General features: G+C 35.7%; 1 protein-coding gene across 1 annotated transcript in view; it reads right to left on the bottom strand.

Moving 5' to 3' along the window:
• LOC145297822 (ATPase family AAA domain-containing protein 3-B-like) overlaps window positions 1–14,726 on the bottom strand; it is a 46,291-nt gene extending 31,565 nt beyond the window's left edge. Inside the window, exons 1-4 of the mRNA XM_080144144.1 lie at window positions 14,419–14,726; window positions 9,319–9,395; window positions 4,593–4,754; window positions 4,067–4,136 (exon numbers count right to left, since the gene is read on the bottom strand). Coding sequence (XP_080000270.1) covers window positions 4,067–4,136; window positions 4,593–4,754; window positions 9,319–9,395; window positions 14,419–14,617 — 508 coding nt within the window. The 5' untranslated portion in view covers window positions 14,618–14,726. The remainder of the gene's footprint in view (window positions 1–4,066; window positions 4,137–4,592; window positions 4,755–9,318; window positions 9,396–14,418) is intronic.
• Window positions 14,727–23,781: the final 9,055 nt, after the last annotated feature.

Below are 23,781 nucleotides of genomic sequence, written 5' to 3'. Positions count from 1 at the left end.
AAAAAATGTGTATGATTGTGTGTGTATATATATATATATATATATATATATATTATCTTTGAATGAGTCTCCATGCAATTTTGTTTTTGTTTTCTCCACTTTTCCTATATTTTTTTCACACTTTCTTTTTAAGTACATTATAAATTGCAGTTTCATTTAACACCTTAACCAGCAAATCTAGCTTTTCTACAAATATAATTTGCTGATTTCTTTATGTCCTCTAATGAGAAGAATAGCAAGAATAGCATTCTTTGAAACTCCGCGGAATAAGGACTTTGTAAATTAAACTCCGCGGAATAAGGACTTTGAAAATTGTTTTTTTGGAGTATTCAGTCGAATAATAAATTTAATTGTAAATTTTAATTTACAGTTTTAAATTATTTTTTTTATTATAATCCTTTTGATACACCAGTTCTCGTCAGATCACTAAAATTAAGCAACGTTGAGCGTGGCTAGTACCAAATGGGTGACCGTTTGGGAAGTCAAGGCACTGTATGTGCTCTCTACTTATCTCGGAACTGTTTACAGTCGTCCTGAACCTCCACTTGCCACTGGTATTTAACAACGCTGACCCAGGAGAGATGTGATTTGAGATCGTGCAACTCTTGCCATAAAATTCCATGTGCAGGCATCCTTACAGTGGGTATCCATAGTTTGTCAAGACTGAAGGAAGCAACTATTACATGCACGCACACACACACACACACATATATGTGCATATTTCACTGGACAATCGAGATAATTCCTGTTTGTTTCTCTTGCAATCTGTCTTTTCCATTTGGCAGGCCAATGTTTGAACATTTTGTTCAAGTGTAAAAAGAAAATTTGCAATAACTGCAAAACGCTTTCATAAACAGAAGAGAAAAAAAAAGCTCGACCCTTTGGACAACAAATATCGAAAAATTGTCCAAAAACATTAAATTCCTTCATCCTCAACGGGGTACCTTTCTACAGGGAGGGTTCACTTTTTTCACTGATATTTTCAATAGTCATTGCATCTTTTCGATTGCCTTAATTTAAACCTACGTCACTTCTGGTTTGGCGCTAGCGCGTCACATTTTTTTTTTTTTTTCACTTTCTTTTCCTCCTTTGCAGTACGGGTTCGAGCATGCCTGCCTACTACCACTTTTTTTTTTTGCTCAACACACCTGGGCAACGCCGGGCACCCAGGCTAGTATCTATCATATAAAGGACAAAATGGGCACAAGCAAAACTGTTCAAACACAAACGACAGAAAGCTGGAACTGTTCTGATGCTTCACCTAAGTAATTTGTCTTCGGTTGATGTAGGAGAAACCCTTCATACTGGGACAATTACTATTTTCATTTTTTTGGGAGATACTGCCAGAGTGCCCCCTTTTAGGGGGAGTTGCCTCCCCCCGCCCACATTAAAAACAACCTTGTGTCTAATTTACTTTCATGGGGAAGCAAATAAATACCTTACCTGACCCCTGACCAGGTTTAAAAGCAATGTTCATTTCTGCGCATGATTCTAAAGTTAATTCCCAACGCATTGAAGTCACTTTGGCTTAACTAGTTACCAACCTCTCTATCTTTTTTTATTTTAACCATCGGGAAGCTATTCTTAATATCATTTCGTCCTCATGCTAATATCCTCCACCCGGGTAATGCTGTATATAAATAATAGAATATAAAAGCGAAAATGTGTGTATGTATGTTCGCTTTTTGTATGTGTCCAACAAAGGCCTTTTTCCGAGAAGCGATCGGTCGGCTTACAACTTCTTAAATCGCGCCTAAATGATAATATCTATGAGTTAACAACGGGGGTCGCATGTCTATTTAATTTGCTCGATTTTGAAAAGATAAATATTCAACATTTTTCGATCGCCGCATGTGGATTTTTTTCTGTATAATAAAAGCGAAACTAATTCTGGCGGCAGACTTGCAATTGCGATCGTCGGAAACGCCCGAAAGCAATCAGCTTTGATCAATGTGGAGTTTCTCCTTATATCAGACAATTGCTATTCAATTTGGACAATCCCCTTTTTATGGGGAGCTGGTTTCCCCCCAACATCTTGGGGAAACAAAAAAAAATTAAAAAAAAAAAAAAAAAACTGCCCCGCAGTCAAAGTTGACCTCATTAAGTCATTAAGTACGAGCACCTGCCAATTCTTAATACTTAAATAAATTCAAACATGTTTCCGTTATTATTTCATGGTGGCCCAGTGGTTAATGTCGCACATTTTTTTTCACACTTTAATTTCCAACTTCGCCTCAAGGATTCGGGTTCGATCCTTCATACTTACCTACCAAAACTTTTTTTTTTAATTTTAACACCCCCCCCCGCTAGTTATAGATACACAAGAACTGTCTGTGTGTTAGTGTGTGTTTGTGTTTGTATGTCCACTAAAATCTTTTCTCATGTGCATTGTATATGCAGCAACTCGGCATCATTAGAAAGAGCGACCTCTTGGACGAATAATATCCAAAAGTTAGAAAAAAATGGTCCATTATTTCGTGCAGGAATAATTCTTTTCTTTGAAAGAGAAGGGGGGGTCCAGATAAAAACCTGCCTTGTGACATGATTTGCAAAACTGCACGTGCTAATTGTTGAGAACTTCTTTCATTTGAAATAACTAAATTTGTATCTCAACCCTGTTATCGCAATCATCCCTATCACAATCTTTTTTTTTTACGATCTGGCAACACCAGCCCCTCCCCCCCGCTAGTTTACAATAGAAGACAAAATGGTTTTCTTATGCTTTTAGATGCAAGTAGAACGACTATTTTGTTTTGCAAACACAATATTTCCTTTGAAGAGTTTTTTTGTTTTGTTTTGCATTCATACACACACAGAAAAAAAAAAAAAAAAAAATTCATACACACACAGAATCTAAAAAAAAAAAAAAAAATTCATACACACACAGAATCTAAAAAAAAAAAAAAAATTCATACACACACAGAATCTAAAAAAAAAAAATCATACACACACAGAATCTAAAAAGAAAAAAAAAAATTCATACACACACAGGAAAAAAAAAAAAAAAAAAGATTCATACACACACAAGAAAAAAAAAAAAAAAAAAAAAAATCATACACACACAAGAAAAAAAAAAAAAAAAAAAAATCATACACACAAGAAAAAAAAAAAAAAAAAAAAAAATCATACACACACAGAATCTAAACAAAAAAAAAATTCATACACACACAGGAAAAAAAAAAAAAATCATACACACACAGAATCTAAAAAAAAAAAAAAATTCATACACACACAGGAAAAAAAAAAAATTCATACACACACAGGAAAAAAAAAAAAAAATTCATACACACACAGGAAAAAAAAAAAAAAAAATTCATACACACACAGGAAAAAAAAAAAAAAAAATTCATACACACACAGGAAAAAAAAAAAAAAAATTCATACACACACAGGGAAAAAAAAAAAAAAATTCATACACACACAGGGAAAAAAAAAAAAATCATACACACACAGGAAAAAAAAAAAAAAAATTCATACACACACAGGAAAAAAAAAAAAAAATTCATACACACACAGGAAAAAAAAAAAAAAAAATCATACACACACAGGAAAAAAAAAAAAAAAATCATACACACACAGGAAAAAAAAAAAAAAAATTCATACACACACAGGAAAAAAAAAAAAAAAATTCATACACACACAGGAAAAAAAAAAAAAAATTCATACACACACAGGAAAAAAAAAAAAAAAATTCATACACACACAGGAAAAAAAAAAAAAAAATCATACACACACAGAATCTGAAAAAAAAAAAAAATCATACACACACAGAAAAAAAAAAAAAAAAATCATACACACACAGGAAAAAAAAAAAAAATTCATACACACAAAGAAAAAAAAAAAAAAAAAAATCATACACACACAGGAAAAAAAAAAAAAAATTCATACACACACAGGAAAAAAAAAAAAAAAATTCATACACACACAGGAAAAAAAAAAAAAAAATTCATACACACACAGGAAAAAAAAAAAAAAAAATTCATACACACAGGAAAAAAAAAAAAAAAAATTCATACACACACAGAAAAAAAAAAAAAATTCATACACACAGAAAAAAAAAAATCACCTTTTTTTAATGCTTCTTGTTTCGCAATCGATTCCTCTTGTTTTCTTAAATTCTCTTCATTTACTCGAGCCTGCAAAAAACGAAGGATTAGAAATCATTATCACGTTATAATAAAGAAGCTTTGAGTTTTTAGAAATGATTGGTTTGGTAGGTAAATTTTAGAAAAAAAAAAAAAAAAAATGAAAACAAGTTATTGATGGAATTGTTGTACTGTAAATATGAATCTTAATTATAATTTCTAAATATTTCACTTGCTGACCGGAAACCAATATTCAACAACATCATTTCAGATATACATTGTAATGTGAACAAACATCTCTCTACTCATCTCCCTTCATAATGCCCCTGCTAATTAAGTCCCTGATAGTAGCATCCTGCTTCAAAGTGGCACTGTGCCTTGTTTGGGGTGAAAATTGAAAAAAAAAAAAAAACATGCATTTCTGAAAACAACTTTTATTAGTAAAATCAAGTTTGGAAATTATCGTCTGCATATTAAAATTTTAATTTTATTTGTTTACTTCCTTACCTGCTGTGCCAATTGGTCATCGTACCGTTTCCGTGCTAACTGATCCTGGTATTGTGCTCTCTGCTGATACTGGCGGGTTTCTTCCGCCATAGATTTTCGTTTTTCTTCCTGCGCAACTCGCATTTCTTCAATTTTCTGTTGGGCCAAATGAGCTTCATATTCCTATAAAAATAAAATGATATTTTCATATTCCTATAAAAATAAAATGATATTTTCATATTAAAAACCCTTCTTTCTATTCATTTAAAAAGAAAATACAACTTTGTTTTATATGGATTGTGGAATTGCATTCATCTGCAAAAGATCTAGCTAATTTGCATATTCTGTTAAACATTCATTTTAATTAATTCCCGATTAATTTTTTTTTGGGTTTTCTTATGGGATGATTATTTTAAGTTAACTATTACGTTTAATTATATTCATGCAGATATTCTACATGATTTATACTTGCATAATATTTGCGTAAAAAGATTATAGTAAACACAAACCTCTTTCTTTATATATTTATGTATGCGTTTATATATTTGTTTTAAAAATTTGACTTATCAAACTACTCTGTCAGTTTTTGGTCTACAGACATGAAACTTCAAATATAAGGTATTCAAACCCATGCAAAACTTTATATTTGGGTTTTAGCCGGGGGGGGAAAAAAAAAAAAATCGGTGCAAATATGTGAAAATCAAAAAAAGAAATTTGCCAGGTGAACACAGCAACATCACGAATATGAATGCGTAACGTAATAGTTATTGATTCATGTTTTACTTTTTAGCCTTGCAACAAACATGTTTTCAGAGCTCAGGCATTAATATCAAAGGAAAAAATAAATCGTAAGCTAAACGTTTTGATTTCGATTCTCAGTGACATACAAGTCATTTTTTTTTTTTAACTTTAAAATCATTACTATACAGGGTGTCCGTAAAGTTACTATAAAGTCTTATTGTTTCATTGTATTATATTTGTATTAATAGTTAATATTTATTTTTTTACAGGTTTATTTAATCAAGCATGCCACGCAAGCTAACTTTGGAAGAGCGCAAATTTATTTTGAAGCGATATTGGAAAACAGAAAACGCACAGGATGTAATTCATGACTGTATAGTAACTTTACGGACACCCTGTATATTGGGTCCAATCTATATATCTATAAAAGTGAACGTCTGTGTGTGTGTAGACCAAAAACTGACAGAGGAGTTTGGTAGGCAAAATTTTAAAATATATATATATATAGAAAGAGGTTTGTGTTTACCTTTTATGCAAATATTAGGCAAGTATAAATCATGTAGAATCTATATATTAATACGATAGTGTGTGTCTGTCTGTGTGTGTGTACATTTCCCTATGCACTAACTGTCAATTTTTAGTCTACAGACTCGAAATTTGATATACAACGTACTGAGATTTGGGAAAATCTTTGTGATCAGTTTTCAGACAGAAATTTCGCTGTTAAGGGGTCAAAGTTCAACGATTTGACCTTTGAGAACTCTACCAAAGTCCTCCGACAATTTGGAGTCTTAGCACTTGAAATTTTAGATATAGGTTCCTTGGACATGGATCTAACTTAATAACTTGACGAGCCTAAAACAATAAATTTTAAGGGGTCATAATAGGGATCAAATTTAAAAAAAACGTTTTTTTTTGTTTTGTTTTTTTTTGCTCCGCATACACCTCCAAACACCCAGGCAACACCGGGCACCCATGCTAGTATAATCTATACATATAAAAGCGAAAATGTATGTATGTATGCTTTTCCTCGATGTCCACAAAAGGCTTCTTTCAGAGAAGCGCTTGCTCGCTTCACAACTTCTTAAAACTTTTTATATCATCTATAAATTGTAATATCTCAGAGTTACCCACGAAGCTCGCCTGTCTATTTAATTTTATTGACTTTCAAACGTTAATTATTCCACATTTCCTGCATCGACACGCGTTACATTCGGTTTTCGGTATAAAAAAAAGCAAAACTCGACTCTAATCACAGGCCGAAAGCCAGTTGTCTCAAGAGAGCTAAGTAACGTTTGTTCAATGTCGACTTCGTCATATCAGACTGTAGCTTTCATTTCGCTCCTCCTAATAAACAGGGAGCGGGTTTTTAAAAACAAACAAACCGATTTATTCACCTCATTCAAAACTGTCCCGCACAAAATGCTAACTGCTGAATACCTATCGCCGTCACGTCAATCAAAAACGCGCACCTGTTTTTTTTTTTAAACACTTTACTATTTTCCAACTGCGCGTCGTGAAGGCTTCGTTTTTTTTTTTTTTTCACATTGTCGGGTTTTTTTCACATACCCCGAAAAACACCCGGGCAACGCCGGGTACCCCTCGCTAGTATAATAATAAATACGAAATCTGCATTAATCAAAATATCATATTTAAGCGTATTTTACGACCGGGCAATGCCGGGCGGCCTGCTAGTAAATAAAATAAAGGTAAACAAAATCAGGTTTTGATATTTAATGTGCTATTAGCATCCCAGACTCTTGAGATGGGCAATGTCAGGCAGGGTCTCAATGAAGTCTAATTCAAAAGGTTGATACCTGTCAGGTTGCATGCCATCAGGTCACTTATGAGCTCCAACAAGGTGTCCCCTAACCTACCATGCTCCCCAGTACCTGGAATATCCAGGTGTATTATGGAGTTGATGCAAGACCATCTGAGATGCTGAGCACCAAAGGCATCCATAGCCTCATCAATATCAAGTTTCTGTTATAAAATAGTATAAGTTGCAATACCAGAAAACGACAAGGCGCACACACTTCTACTTAATCTAAAAGCCAAAGTCTTTAAATTCATAATTAGTAAATTTCTCCTATGTCCATCAAAATAAAACATGTGACTGGATTCACAATAATTGGCCCCCCAACAAAGGGGGGTGGGGGACCTGTAAATTCATCCTAGTCCGTTCGTCTGTCCGCACTTTTCTCAATAACTACGCCTTGTAATTTTTTTTAATTTTGCACAAACATTAAACATGATATGAGTAAAAAAGTAACAGAACGGATTTTCCGGCAAAACACTGGTTGCCCCCCCCCCCACCCCACTGGGGTGCCTTTCAGGTTAAAATGGCTGAAATTGACACTGTTGTGCTTATTAAAAAAAAAAATTGATGCCTTGGATTTTTATAAAACTTTCTGAAAAGTTGTAACTAACGGATTTCTATATAATTTTGTTTGTCTATACTTCGCGATAACTCTTGAGTGTGCCCCAGGGGAATTTTTAGGGCTAATAATAACACTACATTTTTGGGACTATTTTACCATATTTGTCCAAAATTTTCTGTGTATGTCTATTTAGCAGTTTTGCATGGTGCTGAACACAAATATGTTAAGGCCTTGGGGACTTTGGGAGCTAAATGGAGGGGGGGGGGATTGATGGACTTAAGTCATTTCTTTTTTTTGCATGATGCAGAACTCAAATTTACATATGTTAAGGCCTAAAACTGAACCGCTTGTTCATTTTAACCAAGATTTGACGTCCCTTGGGGACTTTTGGGACTAAATGGGAGTGGAGATAGGGGTGGAGGCAAATGAACTTAGTTATTTTTTTATGCCTCGTTCACGGGGGGGGGGGCATGCTTCACTTGTTTTTTTCTTTAAAATGGAAGTTTAATATTTTTGTTGCGATTTCTATTTTTAAGAAATCACAATTTAAATCTATTAACAACAAAACATACTGATATGGCTTGCTAGCGGTAGATGACTTTTCACTATATAATAACTATTTAGCTATATAGTCGGCGGCCGTTCACATATGACCACATGCTCGGCGTCTGTCCACATAAACATTCGAAACAGAAGTTCTACCAGTCAATGTCTTATATTTTTTTTCAGCCAATCAAAGAGAAGAATTCATTACCACAAAATTTGAACAAAACACAAACGTCTTTCCGGTTTCATAATAGGACTAAGAATAAAAACATCTAATGTTATTTTGCTGCAGGTGAAATCTTTGGTTCTTGACCTTTTGGCTAGAAGCAAAGTGTAGTATCTGCGTTGGCTTATTTTTAATCGATCCTTTTCTCCACATAAATAACTGATCATAACATGGCCATTATACTGAAACCGTTATAAATTAGAAAGCATTTGGGGTGCATGTCTCACTGCCATACAAGATGGAAGAGCAAACAAAGGTTGAAAAGACTTTATCCTGAATCTTGATGGAGATGTGCTTTGAATTACAAGCAATTTGATGAACCTTTCTCAAGCAACCACCACCACCATATCGCAGCAGCAGTGAATGTTGTTTGACTAGCAGAAGGCTGTCTGAACAGGTGTCATCTACACTTGGGAAATTATTTCTCTCCATGCATCGTGCATTCTCAACCGTCCCTCCCCAGTCTTCTTGGCATGGGAGGCACCCTTCATACTGGTTGTCACTATCCCCACCCCCCAGGAGAGCTGGTCCTCTCTCCCCTTTCTCTCCACATTAAAAAACGGCCTTGTGCTTAATTTGCTCAGTGAGGAAGCAAATAAATAACCAACCATCACTGGCCAGGTTTCACGTGCATACATCATCACACTGCATATGCATGATAGACTTTTCACTTGATTGACAGTGATAACGCTCTGCTGATTAGTAATGGCATAAACTATCATTTGGGGGAAACTCACTACATTTTTTTTTAACCTACTACATTAAAAACTTATCAGCATCATTGCACAGAGGTAAACAGAAAAATCAACCAAAATGATGAATATATAAAAAAAAAAAAAAAAATTTTTCGCACCTTCATTTCTTTTTGGTATTTTGCCTGCAATGTTGCTTCTTGCTGTTTTGTCAAGTCGAGGGCTTCTTTGGAAAATCCTGGAAAAAGGGTTAAAATGTTTTTAAAAAAAATTTTAGAAAAGAAAACAAAATAAAAAAAAAAGTTAAAATAAAAAAAGTCATGATCACTGCATGATCAAACAAGTTCACCACGTCCTTAACACTGGCTGATCAGACACGTACATCCAAAGCGGCTACTTCCATCAGGAGTACAAGCCATTTGTGGTCCCAAAGATGGACCCTATATCTTGAGCCAGGCTTTCTTCATCACAATGTTTCTTCCAATCTGATGGTGGTCTTAGGTTGATGACTTCACGGACGAAGTCGCCTGACTGTTGCTAAAGGGTGTAACGGAACCAACAAAGGCATTTAGCAAAGAGAGATTTTTGGAGCGAGTGGATGTTACAGTGAGTGGATGTTACAGCGAGCAGGATTGTTAGAGATAAACTCTTGCACAAACATAAGCGTAGGCCAAGTGTAACAGCCCGCAGCCGTAAAGGAGAATGGTGCAGATGAGGGTTTGGTAGATCCCGATTTTGGTGTTCAGCATCATTTCTTTTCGAAACTAGAGCTGCGATTGAAGATGAGAGAAAGCGGTGCGAACATTGCTGATAAAGTCGAGGAGGTCTTCCTTCGCTTGACCTGTCGTGATGATGAGAAGGAGCCAAAGTAGTAATCCTCGTTAAGATAAAACATCTTGAACCAAAACACCACACAATCTATCGACTCTAAGGCTGTGACATCAACCAAGCAAACGACCATAGGCTGCTGTTATGTCCATCCATCCTGCAAAACTCCATGGAGGAGGAAATCTTCATCACTATCCCCTCAACATAGGTAGATTCATGTATCATTGGAATTCCATTATTGTTAAAACTACCTTAGGAGAATGACAAAGAAGACATTAATTAAATTGTTATTTATAAAATCAAATGAATATGCATAGTTCTCACCCCCCCCCCGCTAGTATATTAATAAATACAAAATCTGCATTTATCAAAATATCATATTTAAGTATATTTTCCGACAAAATGCCGGGCAGCCTGCTAGTATACATCTATAAAGTATTGGATGTGGGTGTAAATATTTAACCGATAACCACTTAAACTACTGGTCACATAACACTGAAATTAACAGGAAATAGTAATCATACACAACGTATGGTTTATAAGGTAAATATAGCAATACGCTACAACAGAAGATCGACCACTCTAATTTAATTTTTTAATGGTAATCAAGGTCGCTGGCAACAAATCTGATAATCAAACCTGTCGCAAATTTACCGTTTGCATGGTATTAACCCCTGTACCCAGGGACTATTTTCCGCCATTTTACAGCTTCCGTTTACGCTACGTGCGAGCACACGGTAACATAAACGACGCCTGTTGAATGTGCCTTCACGTAGCAAATTGCCTTTTTCACATGGCGTACAACTCTTTTGTGGAACATTTAAAATTATATGAAAAAGAAGAAAAGCATTCCAGGTGGGTAGGGGGGGGGGTATAATGTCGGAAAGACATTTTTTTTTTTTCAGAAAATAGAATTTTCAAATTTTTTTTTTTTTTTCATTGGCGGACAATTTAAAATTTGAAGAAAGAGTTGTTTAAAACAAAATTAAAAAAAAAAATACATTACAGTACTTGGGGGGGGGGTCTTACATAGTTTTTAATGTGGTTTACAAAAACATAAGCAACAAATATTTTTATGTTTTTCGTTCTTTTTTTTTCAGGGGGGATGATTCAATTATAGAACTTGTGTGGCACTTAACAGGTGCCTCTGCAGTTTAATTAACCGTTTTTCCGTAAGTAATGTGCCAATATTTACCAATTAGAATACCATTTAACATTTTTAGGAGATTTTACTGTTTTCTGTTTACATTGGGGGGAATGCGCACCCCCAACACCACCCCCGCCCCCTAAAATGTAAATAGAAACCCACCCAATAAATGTCACAGTAACATAGTTTCTACCAATATGTTGTATTTTTGATTTTTGAGCCATTATCGAAACTTCAAAGATGTTAAAGTCACACATCGGCCATTTTTTTTTTGTTCTCGCGTAACACTCGTACTACTTGCTTTTCAAACCGAATAAACGCTTTAAAATAAGTAAAAAAAAATACTAAAACTTATTCAGCTAGGTAGAAGAGTAACAAACTACAAAAAATAATATAAAAAAATGATGAGTGCTCCTTTTTGGGGAGGAAGAGTGCTTTATCTAACATTAAAAACCTATCTCGTGTTTAACTGTTCTCGTAGGAAGGTAAAATAAGGATAACTGGCACTGCCACTGCACGGAAGTCGTTCTATTTTCATTTTCTAGTGCTTCTACAGAATTTGGACCAAACTGTTTTTCGAGGCTTTGGGCGGGGGGGTATTCAGATTGGCATACGTCTGTATGATGTACGTACGTACTCGTTCAGAACGAAGATGTCATATTCCAAAAGTAACGTAAATCGATCAAGTAGAATTAAAATTAAGAAAATCATAATTTACGATTTTTAGCGATTTTACTTCCTAAACTGCATTGAACATAAGGCTGATTTTTAACTTCAACACTTCAATCTGAGTTGTCTCCCCTTTTCTATTTCATTGGATTTAATCATGGTCAACGAAAACACTATACTCGCTTTGTCGTAAAATTTGGTTTTCGGGTTTGTATTACTGTACACGTAGATGCGAAAAAGTTGTCAAAAAACAAATATATAACAAATAAATGTTATCAAAGGCAAGATAAGTTACTTTTCTACCAAACTGGATATATTTTTCGTGTTTTTATTCAATGTAACATGTTTATTCAGCTCGAAAACCATACAGTGTTTACCGATGTATTGGAACATTCAAGATGGCGTCTGATTCTCTCTTTAACACGGTAAGTTTGGGAAAAGGTGTTATAAATAAAAAACCGGATAAAACACTGTTAAAAACTCGCTCAATATATGTTACGGTGAAATAGGTTGACATATATTCGGCGGGTTTTTAATAGTATTTTGTTTAGTTTTTTATTTATAACACCTTTTCCCAAACTTACGGTGTTAAAGAGGGTGTGAGACGCCATCTTGAATTTTCTAATACATCGGTAAACACTGTATGGTTTTCGAGCTGAATAAATATGTTACATTGAATAAAAACACGAAAAATATATCCAGTTTGGTAGAAAAGTAACTTATCTTGCCTTTGATAACATTTATTTGTTTTATATTTGTTTTTTGACAACTTTTTCGAATCTATGTGTACAGTAATACAAACCAGACTTTTCTATATCTTCTTTAATTTTAATTTCCACCATAAGTGCCAATCTGAACAAGCACCCCCCCTTTTTTTTTATTTTAACCCTAACTTAAGCTTTAGGTTTATTAGTTCAGCAAAAATCAGTTGTATTCGGTTCAACTTCTGTAGAAGCACACGTTTTTAATAGGATTTTTTAATTTTCGTTTTACTTTACGTAATTGCATTTTAGATTTAAAATTAATTAAAAAATAATAATAATTCGATGCGTAATTCTCGAAGTCACTCAATTGTGAGAAAAACACAGACACACGTGAAATGGTTTCATAATGTTATTTATTGTAAAGAAATGAACCGGCGACAATATCGAAACGAAAGTGACCTTGAATTAAGGAAATGGAATATTCTTTGCGCTTTTTTCGTTAAAGATAAAAAAATTAATTGAAAATGCCAACATCTAAGGTATAAAATAAAGAAATTATTAAGAATTAAGCAATTTATAGAGAATTAATTCGATTTTAATCTGGAAAAGAATTAATTTGCCGGATTCAAACAAAAAAAAAAAATAAGGTCAATGGGGTCACACAAAAATCACATGTTTTGGGAAACGAAGAAAGAAAGCAACAATCAACATAAACAAAATGTTTTAATGTTGAAAATGCAACTTAAAATTTTAATTAAAATTAAATTTGATTTAAATAAAACGATTAACGGAAACAAACGTAAAAACAAAATAGAAAAGAATTTGTTTTTTCTCTAAGAAATGTGTCGACCCAGATATTATGCAATTTTGGAGTTATATAAAAACGTTTTCTTTGTTAACATTTAATAATATTTTAATATCTCAATAAATACATTTTAATGTTCTATATATCTATATATATGTATGAATCGTATTTAATTAATAAATTTTATAAACCATGAGTAAAATTAACTGGAACATGTTCGTTTTTTTATGATGCCGGTGTTTGGAATCAGAAAATCGACAAACGTACAAAAAAGTGGTCAGAAAAGAATATAACAACGTGATATTTTTCGAGTTGGTTTCTGCAAGTATTTTGCTTTATTTTTAAGTTTTCAATCATTCTCGAGACTTCACGGATCTAAGATGTAAATTGTGGCAATTTTTTTCCTTGTTCTCACGTAACGTTAAATATTACTTGTTTTTTTTTAACCGAATAAACGTTTAAAAAGCTAGATGGAAGAGTAACTTTTCTTGCCTTTAATAACATTTATTTGTTCATATAATATATATGACCATCCCTCTTGAAGAAGCCCGCATACATCGGGCGAAACGTTGAGTATCCAGGTCCTTCCACCTCCATTTTATTTCATTATATATATATATATATTAATTAAAATATGAAATTCACACCGGGAAACAAAAATAGCAAGACAGACACATTTATTAAAAATAATAGTTAACAATATTAGTACTACGTTTTTTTGTTGTTGTTGTTGTTGTTGTTTTTTTTTAAGTGGAAATTAATTAAAAATATCTCAAAATCTTGAACTTGTGTCTGTAAAATAATTCAATAAAATTTAATCGCTGTTGAATTGTATATTTTTATCTTCTTTCTCATTATGATGAATTTAATCTATTTTATTGATTTAATGCGGGTGGGGGTAAATTTACCAAAATTGAAAAATCGAAGAAAAAAATGATGAAATCGAATAGAGTGCTCGCTTTCCGAACCGGGGGTGGGGGAACAATTCAAAAAGTGGGCGTGGAAATACCGAGTGACCATAACCGATCAACCAATCTGCGGCTCTTTTTTATTTGAATAATATAAAATAAAATTTTTAAATAAATAAATAAAATCACGGAATTCTTACTTGAAGATTCGAGCTCTTTGGCGGCCTTTGCGGCCCTTTCCAGAGCACCCGAGTCGAACCTGTACGCATCCATTTTCGACGTATTCGAGTCACCGAAATTATCTTTGCCTCCGGAACCTCCAGATGAAGGTGGAGGTGTTGGCAATTGTGGGATTTCTCCGATCGGTTGGTCCTTCTTAATACCGAATAACCACGACATCGTGATGATTGAACGTGTCCAGTTGAAGGAGATTCGTTCTACACGTGTTGTACCTAAACGGTACAGACACAGCGCATGCTCGAGTTCTCCTTCGCCAAATCGTCACAACAGAGTTCGCTCCCCTTGTTGTTCGATTTAATTTATAAAAGGAGAAAGAAAGAGATCATTCATTTAAGGCCCGAAACGTGGGAAAAATAAATGAAATTAATACATTTTGTTACAAAGATTGGTACTTATGAGGAGTTCGGACCGTGATATATTTTTTTAATAGAATTTTCAAATTAAATTCAATTGTTACGGTATCTTTTTTTTATTTCTCCCTTTTCATTCAAAATAAGGGGCATATTGCCACTAGGGACTTAAGGGGCTATTAGTTTGCCAAGATCAAAGTGTAGTATCCGTTCTTCAGATACTGCACTTCCATTTCTTGTTCTCTTTCAGTGGAGACGCAATCCTTCACGACTGAGACAATTTTTAATTTTTGTACCTTTTCTCCACGTTAAAAAACGACCCTGGTGTCTTACTCTGCCCTATGGGGTGGGGAGACATTGTAAATAGGTACTATTTGGGATCGTGATTAACAAGGGAGATAAGCAGCAAGATGTTTGTGCACATTACATTTAAACTTCTGCATATCAGTACAGTCTGGAAAATTTATCCCAAATTTCCCTATGCGGACTGAAGCCACATTAGATGATGGAAAAATCACCTCTTCTCATGTCCGTGATATCATAAAAATCTTAGACACCTCCAAGGTGTGTGGACCTGATCTCATTCCTTCTATACTAATTAAGAAATGCTCAGCTGAGCTAGCCCCTGTGTTATCCAAGCTCTACGATGAATGCCTTGCTAAATCTTGCTTCCCTAATAGCTGGAAGATTGTTTCGGTGCTACCAGTGTACAACAATTCTCGTAAAAAAGACTGATCCTCTCAATTATCACCCTATCAGTCTCCTCCCCCTCTTCACTAAAATCTTTGAGACCTTAATTAATCAAGCACTAGTCCACCACCTCGCAAAAGCAAATCTTCTCTCTAGCAAACAGTATGGATTTAGGCAATATTGTTCTACTGCAGACATTTTAACAGTCATCTCTGAACGCATATACCATGCACTGGATAAGGTGGGCAAAGCCAGAGCTGTAGCCCTTGATATATCCAAGGCCTTTGACAAAGTCTAGCATGAAGGGGCTGCTAATAAAAATTAAATTGTACAGTATAACTGGACGTATAATAAATATAATTAGATCCTTCTTAGACAATAGGACCATCCAGGTTGTCTTTGATGGACGAACATCCAAGTAACATAACATTAATGTGCCTCAGGGGTCAATCATTGGATCACGATTATTCTTAATATTCATAAATGAACCCCCTGATAATATTGTGTCCAAGATGAGTAGATTTGCTGATGATACAATATTATTATGAGGGAAGAATGGATGTACATAAATCTAAGACAATGGCAGAATCGCTAGAAAATTACCTCCAAACCATAGCGGAATGGGGCCACAAATGGATGGTATCATTTAATGCTAGTAAAACTAAGCTGCTGTCCTTTAACAATTACAAGACGCCTCTCTAACCACCGATATCCATGACAAATAACACCCTACCTGAGAATTCTTTCTTCAAACTCCTCGGCCTAATATTCACGGGCAATATAAACAGGAACAAATTAAGGACATTGCAAAGGCTGCTGCAAAGAAGATGGGTTCCCTCTATAGATCTAGAAGACCACTCACGCCTGAGAGTATCCTGTACCTCTACAAGGCCACCATTCGCCCATGCATGGAGTATTGTTGCCACACCTGGGCTGACGCATCTACCACTAGTCTTTCCCTCTTGGATATGGTCCAAAGAAGAGTATCCAATCTAAGAGGTCCCACTTTGTCAACTAAGATCCAACTCCTGTCCCATCACCACAATGTTGCATCTCTGTGCCTGTTTTACAAATATTTTAAAGGAATATGCTCTGATGAACTCGTTGCACTTGTGCCCCCTTGACGTACATATCCCTGACAAATTCACTTAGCAACAAAATCTCACCCCTTCACTGTTGAGGTTCCTAAATGCCAGAAATCTTTCTACTCTAATAGTTTCTTCCCTCGAACAGCCAGACTTTGGAATTCCCTTCCTGCTACCTGCTTCCCTGCCTGTTCTGATATTTAAATGTAACGTAAACCAACATCTTGTTAATGTTTCCTAGGCATGATCCCAAAAAGTAGCCTTTTATGTCCAACTGGCGATATCCCTTGTTAGGGGTGAACGTGAGTAAAAAAAAAAAAAGAAAACGTCTATCCAGTCATAGCTGACTGAACGAGAACATGTTACCCCCATTTGTACAAAGTTCTGTGCTGATTCCTGAATTTGACGAGATAAACCTTAAGAAGGTCAGAGCTTACATAGATCAAATTTTAATGAAAAGGTTATAAATTCTTAAAGAACGAAAACAATAAATTTTATTAATATTTATGATGAGTATTAGTTTTATTAATTTATTTATTGCGGACCATCATCCTCATCTTTTTCTTAGTTGTTTCACAACGTTTCGGCCAACTATTCCTCTGGCCTTCGTCAGATAGTAACAGCGACCGGATAGGAACTCTGAATCTCCTGACTGCATTCACTGCAATTACTGCCTTCCGTAGTTGTTGTTGTCTCACCATGTTTTTGGCGAAGTAAACCTCTGGCCGGCTTTGGATAGGATTGAAACCGCTATCTTCAGACAATTCTCACCTGAAAAGTTGTGAAACAACTAAGAAAAGATGAGGATAATAGTCCGCAATAAATAAAAATTAATAAATAATACTCATCTCAATGAATTCCAATTAAAATATATCCTAATATCCTAACGTGACCACATGTTGGATTTAGGGAATCATAAAACACGTCCATCTTGGTTTAATAGGAAATAATTCTGATGGATTAAATGAATAAGCTTACTTCCGGTTTTAAACACAACTGTTGTCAGGTATTAATAATTAAAAATAAATTAAATGAAAAATAAATTAAATGAAAAATAAATTAAATGAATCAACTTTAAATAATATTTCTAAATAGAACCATTAAAACAATTCTGTTACATCAAATAATCAATAATATTGAACTATTTATTAAAATAGATTTTTAATGGCTCATCTACATTATTGGGACGAAATTTTGGAGTTAATAAATGGAGTTTTCAGATAAAAAAAAAACAATGGTTTCAACTGATTTTTTTGTCAATTCTAATGAGTTACAATAGCAGCTTCTAAATTATGCAGTCAAATTACCAAAATATTACTGAATTATTAAAAAAAAAAAAACTTTAATCATGTTAGCAAGTGAAAAATTGCCACCATCTTTGTTTAATTTGAACAGAAAATTACCTCCCTTTTGAACTCTTCTGTGTCTTACGATCGTTTTCATCAAATTCTATTTTTATTTTCTTTAATATATAATTTTCTACCTTATCGATTTTCGTAATTTTTGGATATAATCATCTTAAAAGTACGAGGAATACGTAGATACCATTGTTTTCATATGAGATTCAGTTTTATGATTTTAGAAAATCTCATCCCAATTCTGTAGATGCACCATTTTAATGTAATATGCAAATGAGTTAACTTCTTGAATATAGATTTCTTTGGAATAAATAGTATAAATAGAAATCATGTTCTTTTTTAAACAAGGGACACACGCTTTAAGAGCACCGGTGCCTCATGCTTCGTTCTCATTCATCTCTGTGCGAGTTTTTTCTTATATAGTTTTCTTTCTTATTTCTTCCCTTCCTGATCTTTTTTTATCGAAAAAACTTAACCGTTTAGGCATTCTGTCCTTCCTCCTTTTCACCGCGGAATTTGAAACGATACGCACGGACTTTACTCGACTCCATGAACTGGGCTTCCCCCATTCTAAACCATGAGGTATGTTCAGAACATCCCATTATTCCTTTACCTGCCTATTCCTTCTATGAAGAACTTGAAACCCTATTTCTGTTTAATTAATCTAGTGTGTGACTTCTACATTCAATTGGAGAAATTCTAATTTATTCTTTCCTTCTTCGCTCGCACAGAACTTATATCTTTTCTCAGACTTCTATTCCTATTTTTATTTCGTGGGCGCTTGTGTAGTTTATGTGCCGTACTAGAATAGCAACCTTCGTAAAAAAAAGAAAAGACATTTTCTAACCGCTCCATACTTTCACCTAACGATTTAATAAAAAAAAAGAAAAGACATTTTCTAACTGTTCCACACTTTCACCTAACGAAAAAGATAAGATATCCCAGAAGCTGTTAATTTGATAATTATTTTCATGTATTATTCCCTTTTGTTTAATTATGTTTTCTCCTTTTAACTATTTGTTTTGTTTTTGTTTCAGATTTTTTTACCTAATTAATAAAGCGTTTTCAACGTAATAGTTGTTTTCGTTATGTTAATTTGAATTTATCTGTCTGCCCAACGCACGCTTTCTAAAGTTTGACTGCTGGACGGTATTATAGATAACTGCCGCGAGTTCCAAAACAGTAAAAAAATCTCCAGTAGCGGAATTGAGCGGATTACCTAGTCCACGTGGAAAATATTTAGCACAGCAACAGAAATCCTCAGTCGCGTTACACTCGGATACATTACCAATTGCAAGATGTCTTCCGCCGCATCATACCGCACGAAAGTTTCAGCCTCAACCAAGTCGTCTACTTCAGCTCGGGCCAGAGCAGAAGCAGCTAAAGCTCATCTCGCCCTTATTGACAGCGAAGCGGACCTAGAACAGGAGCTTGAAATGTTGAGGATTAACGCTGTACAGAAAGAGGTAGAGCTAAAAACAAAATTTTAAAAAATAAAAGCGCGAAACGAAGTGGCCCTCAAAGCCACCTGCTCTAGTAGAGATGAAAGCTCAGTCACCTCCTCTCGTCGCCACAGAGCCAACCCCATGCTCGATCAACCATCTCTCAACGCATTACAACGTACTACCGACTATGTCATTAGCCAGAGGTCCCTAAAACAGTCGGAGGCACCAGTCGCTCCCCCCGGCCAATCAGCACTTCCGACCTCCTCCTGACCAAACCTTGGACCCTCCACACGACCTTTTTACTATACATGGCCCGCCGGGAAATGCTCTCCTCGAGTCTAACAAGATTCTCCGACCAACCTAAGGACTATAGAGCCTGGAAAGCATCTTTTCAGAACACTATCTCGGGATTGAGACTTTCTCCTTGGGAGGAGATGGATATGCTGGTCAAGTGGCTCGGCATACACTCTTCAGACCAAGCCAACAGACTAAGGACTGCTCACTTCAAACGGCCTGAAAAGGGACTGTATGAGATATGGAGGAGGCTCAACAAATGCTACGGAGCCGTCGAAGTCATCGAGGACTCTATTTTCAAGAGACTCGAAGTGTTCCCTAAGATCACAAGGGACTACACAAGGCTCAGAGACCTAAGCAATCTTCTCGCGGAGGTTCAAGCTCTGAAGGACGATGGGGATATACCCGGCCTCGCCACCTTGGACACTGCCCGCGGCATCCGGCAAATAGTGGAAAAGCTCCCACCTTGTATAGGAGACAAGTGGGCATCATATGGTGCCAAATACAAACGACAACACCAAATGTCCTTCCCCGCTTTCTCTGTTTTTGTCGGATTCATAGAACAGCAAGCAGATGACCGAAATGACCCCAGCCTCTATCGGACAATGAACAGTCAATCCCCTAAAGAGCACGAAAGGACGAGCTGCGGTAAGCAAGTTGTAGTCAGGTGGGAAACAGGCAAGCGGCAGAGAGTTCCACTGGCGTGCAGTTCTAAGAAAGAAGCTTTGCTCATGGAATCTACGTTTGGATTTAGGCACAGATAGACAGTGGGGAAAATTATTGACAGTAGTTTCAGCCAGACGGGTGTTTCTCGTGAAAGATTGGCGAGGGGGGTACGAGGGATTTGAGCTCAGACGAGCACCTGCCATGGAAATAACTTTTCGCGTCAGTTAGATTCTGCAAGAAGTTTTTGCATACTTCCCAGATCGTAATATCTCACATTCGCAAGCGGACATCGTCTCCATCTTTTTTTGATTGAGTTAAACAAAATTCCCACCATGGTGTTGTCTCGGGTGTTTGTTTGGCTTCTTCGTTTCTTAAGCGAATCTGTTTAAAAAATGTGGCAAAGCTTAAGTTAATCGGTCCTCGGTCGATGTAGGGGAAACCCTTCATACTGAGACAATTACTATTTTTTTTTTTTGGATACTGCCAGAGTGCCCCCTTTTTTGGGGGAGCTGGTTTTCCGCCCACATTAAAAACGACCTTGTGTCTAATTTGCTTTCACTGGAAAACAAATTTTTTTTTTTTTTTTTTACATGGATGTCACCACTTATCAAGGCCCGGAAACCACTCGGGGATAAGGGTTATTGCGTGTACAGTAATCAATGGGATAGTATTGTAGTAATCATTAGTATTGGAGATTTGATAGAGTGTCTTACTTAAGGGGGGGGCGGTTTGTCAGGAATTTGATTATATTAGAATTGATTAGGAATTTGTTTATGTTGGACTTGAAGACATCCAAGTTGTAGTCAGTTGGGAAACAGGCAATCGGCAGAGAGTTCCACTGGCATGCAGTTCTAAGAAAGAATCTTTGTTCATGGAATCTACGTTTGGATTTAGGCACAGATAAAGAGTGGGTAAAATTAATGACAGTAGTTTCAGCTAAATAAATAAAACAACAGAAACGGGAAGCTAATCTGGCCCCCAGCCAGTTTAAAAGATGCGTGGTGACATCTATGATTTTTAAGTTAATTACCAACTCATTAAATTCACTATCCTCTTTGGCCTAATGGTTAGCGAGGAAAACTAATTACTCTACGTTTTCAAGTTCGATACCACCTCTCTCTTTTTTTATCCTGCACCCGGGCAACTCATTTAATTCACTATTTTCTTTTTTTCACGTTCTTTTCCTCCTTCACAGTATGGGTTCAGGCCTGCCTGCCTACTACCACTTTTTTTTTTTTTTTTTTTGCTCAACACACACCTCCAAACACCCGGACAACACCGGGCACCCAGGCTGGTATAATGATAAATATGAAATCTACATTAATCAAAATATCATATTTAAGCGTATTTTATGACCAGGCAACACCAGGCGGCCTGCAAGTACTACTACTAATAATAATAATAAGCATAAACCCGCAACAGAAAAAACATGAAAAACACCCGTCTAGCTGAATCCACTGTGAAAAATTTCCCCCACTCTATATCTGTGCCTAAATCAAAACGCAGATTCCATGAACAAAGCTTCTTTCTTAGAACTGCACGCCTGTGGAAGTCTGTTCCATCTGCCTGCTTCCCTCCGGACTACAACTTGGATATCTTCAAGTCCAATGTTAACAAATTCCTAATGAATCGCCCCCTTAATTAAACACTTCATCAAATCTCCACACTAACGTAATGTAGTTGCAGTAACCCTTATCTCTGAGTGGCTTCCGGGCCTTGATCAGTGGTGATCACTGTGTAAAAAAAAAAAAAGAAAAAACAGTACTCGAAAACGAGAACCACAAAATCGTATGGGACATGGACATACAGACGGACAAACCCATCCAAGCAAGAAGACCAGATGTCGTAATAATTAACAAGAAAGGGAAATCCTGTCAAATCGTAGACTTTGCTGTCCCAACTGATCACAGGGTGAGTATGAAAGAAAAGGAGAAACGAAGCAAATACACAGAACTAGCCAGAGAGTTAAAAGGGATTTGGATGATGAAGAAAATAAAAATAGTACCGATAATAATGGGAGCACTACGAACATGCCCGAAAAACCTGGAAAAAAGAATGGCAGAAATTGGAATCAGAGGAATGGCTGCAAAAATACAACGCCTAACGATAAGGAAAACGGCTGAAATATTAAGGAAACCCCTTGAATGTGGAGAATAATACAAGTATACAATATAATGAAGCAGCGTTACATGGAATGAAGAACACTAAGGCTGTTGCGATGACGCAAATTTATTTGCAAATGCTATCAAAGGAGGTGGAGAGAGCTGGACGTCTGGGGAGACTTGTTGTCACTCAACTTCTAGAGAACATCACAGGTTTCCAATCAGATCTTTGATGACTTGTGTGAAAGCTCCATGTGAGCCAATAATAATAATTAAAGAATGTTGACATTAAAAGCCGAGTACGACAGAAGATTAAAAGCCGAGTACGGCAGAAGATTAAAAGCCGAGTACGACAGAAGATTAAAAGCCGAGTACGACAGAAGATTAAAAGCCGAGTACGACAAAAGATTAAAAGCCGAGTACGGCAGAAGATTAAAAGCCGAGTACGACAGAAGATTAAAAGCCGAGTACGGCAGAAGATTAAAAGCCGAGTACGACAAAAGATTAAAAGCCGAGTACGACAGAAGATTAAAAGCCGAGTACGACAAAAGATTAAAAGCCGAGTACGGCAGAAGATTAAAAGCCGAGTACGACAAAAGATTAAAAGCCGAGTACGGCAGAAGATTAAAAGCCGAGTACGACAAAAGATTAAAAGCCGAGTACGGCAGAAGATTAAAAGCCGAGTACGACAAAAGATTAAAAGCCGAGTACGGCAGAAGATTAAAAGCCGAGTACGACAGAAGATTAAAAGCCGAGTACGACAGAAGATTAAAAGCCGAGTACGACAGAAGATTAAAAGCCGAGTACGACAGAAGATTAAAAGCCGAGTACGGCAGAAGATTAAAAGCCGAGTACGACAAAAGATTAAAAGCCGAGTACGGCAGAAGATTAAAAGCCGAGTACGACAGAAAATTAAAAGCCGAGTACGACAGAAGATTAAAAGCCGAGTACGACAGAAGATTAAATCGCAACTCCACACTGATATACTGGAATGTAAAAAAATTAAAATGTTTGAACACAAAAACATAAAATGCTTATGATTTATGAAGCTTTTGCTAAGAAAGAAGATGTAGCTCGATTGTAGAAAAGAAGATGGTGGACTGTTGAAGATTTGATAGATATAGAGGAATGGTGTCTAACTAAATATTTTTCTGAAAGTTATGAAATTCTTTTCATGAAATGAAAAGGGAAAAGGTATTAAGATCTTGAAAAAGAGTCAGAGGTTGCAAGAGAGGAGAAAAACTATTGGGAAAGTGTATTCTTTAAGAATACTAAATTTAGAAATAATAACACCTGGAAGTAATTGGTCAGAGGTGATCTTAAAAGATCTACT

Source organism: Euprymna scolopes, chromosome 18 (assembly GCF_053919585.1).
Source record: "Euprymna scolopes isolate OS-2025 chromosome 18, ASM5391958v1, whole genome shotgun sequence".
Classification (NCBI taxonomy): domain Eukaryota; kingdom Metazoa; phylum Mollusca; class Cephalopoda; order Sepiida; family Sepiolidae; genus Euprymna; species Euprymna scolopes.
This window is presented reverse-complemented; position numbering and strand designations above follow the sequence as displayed.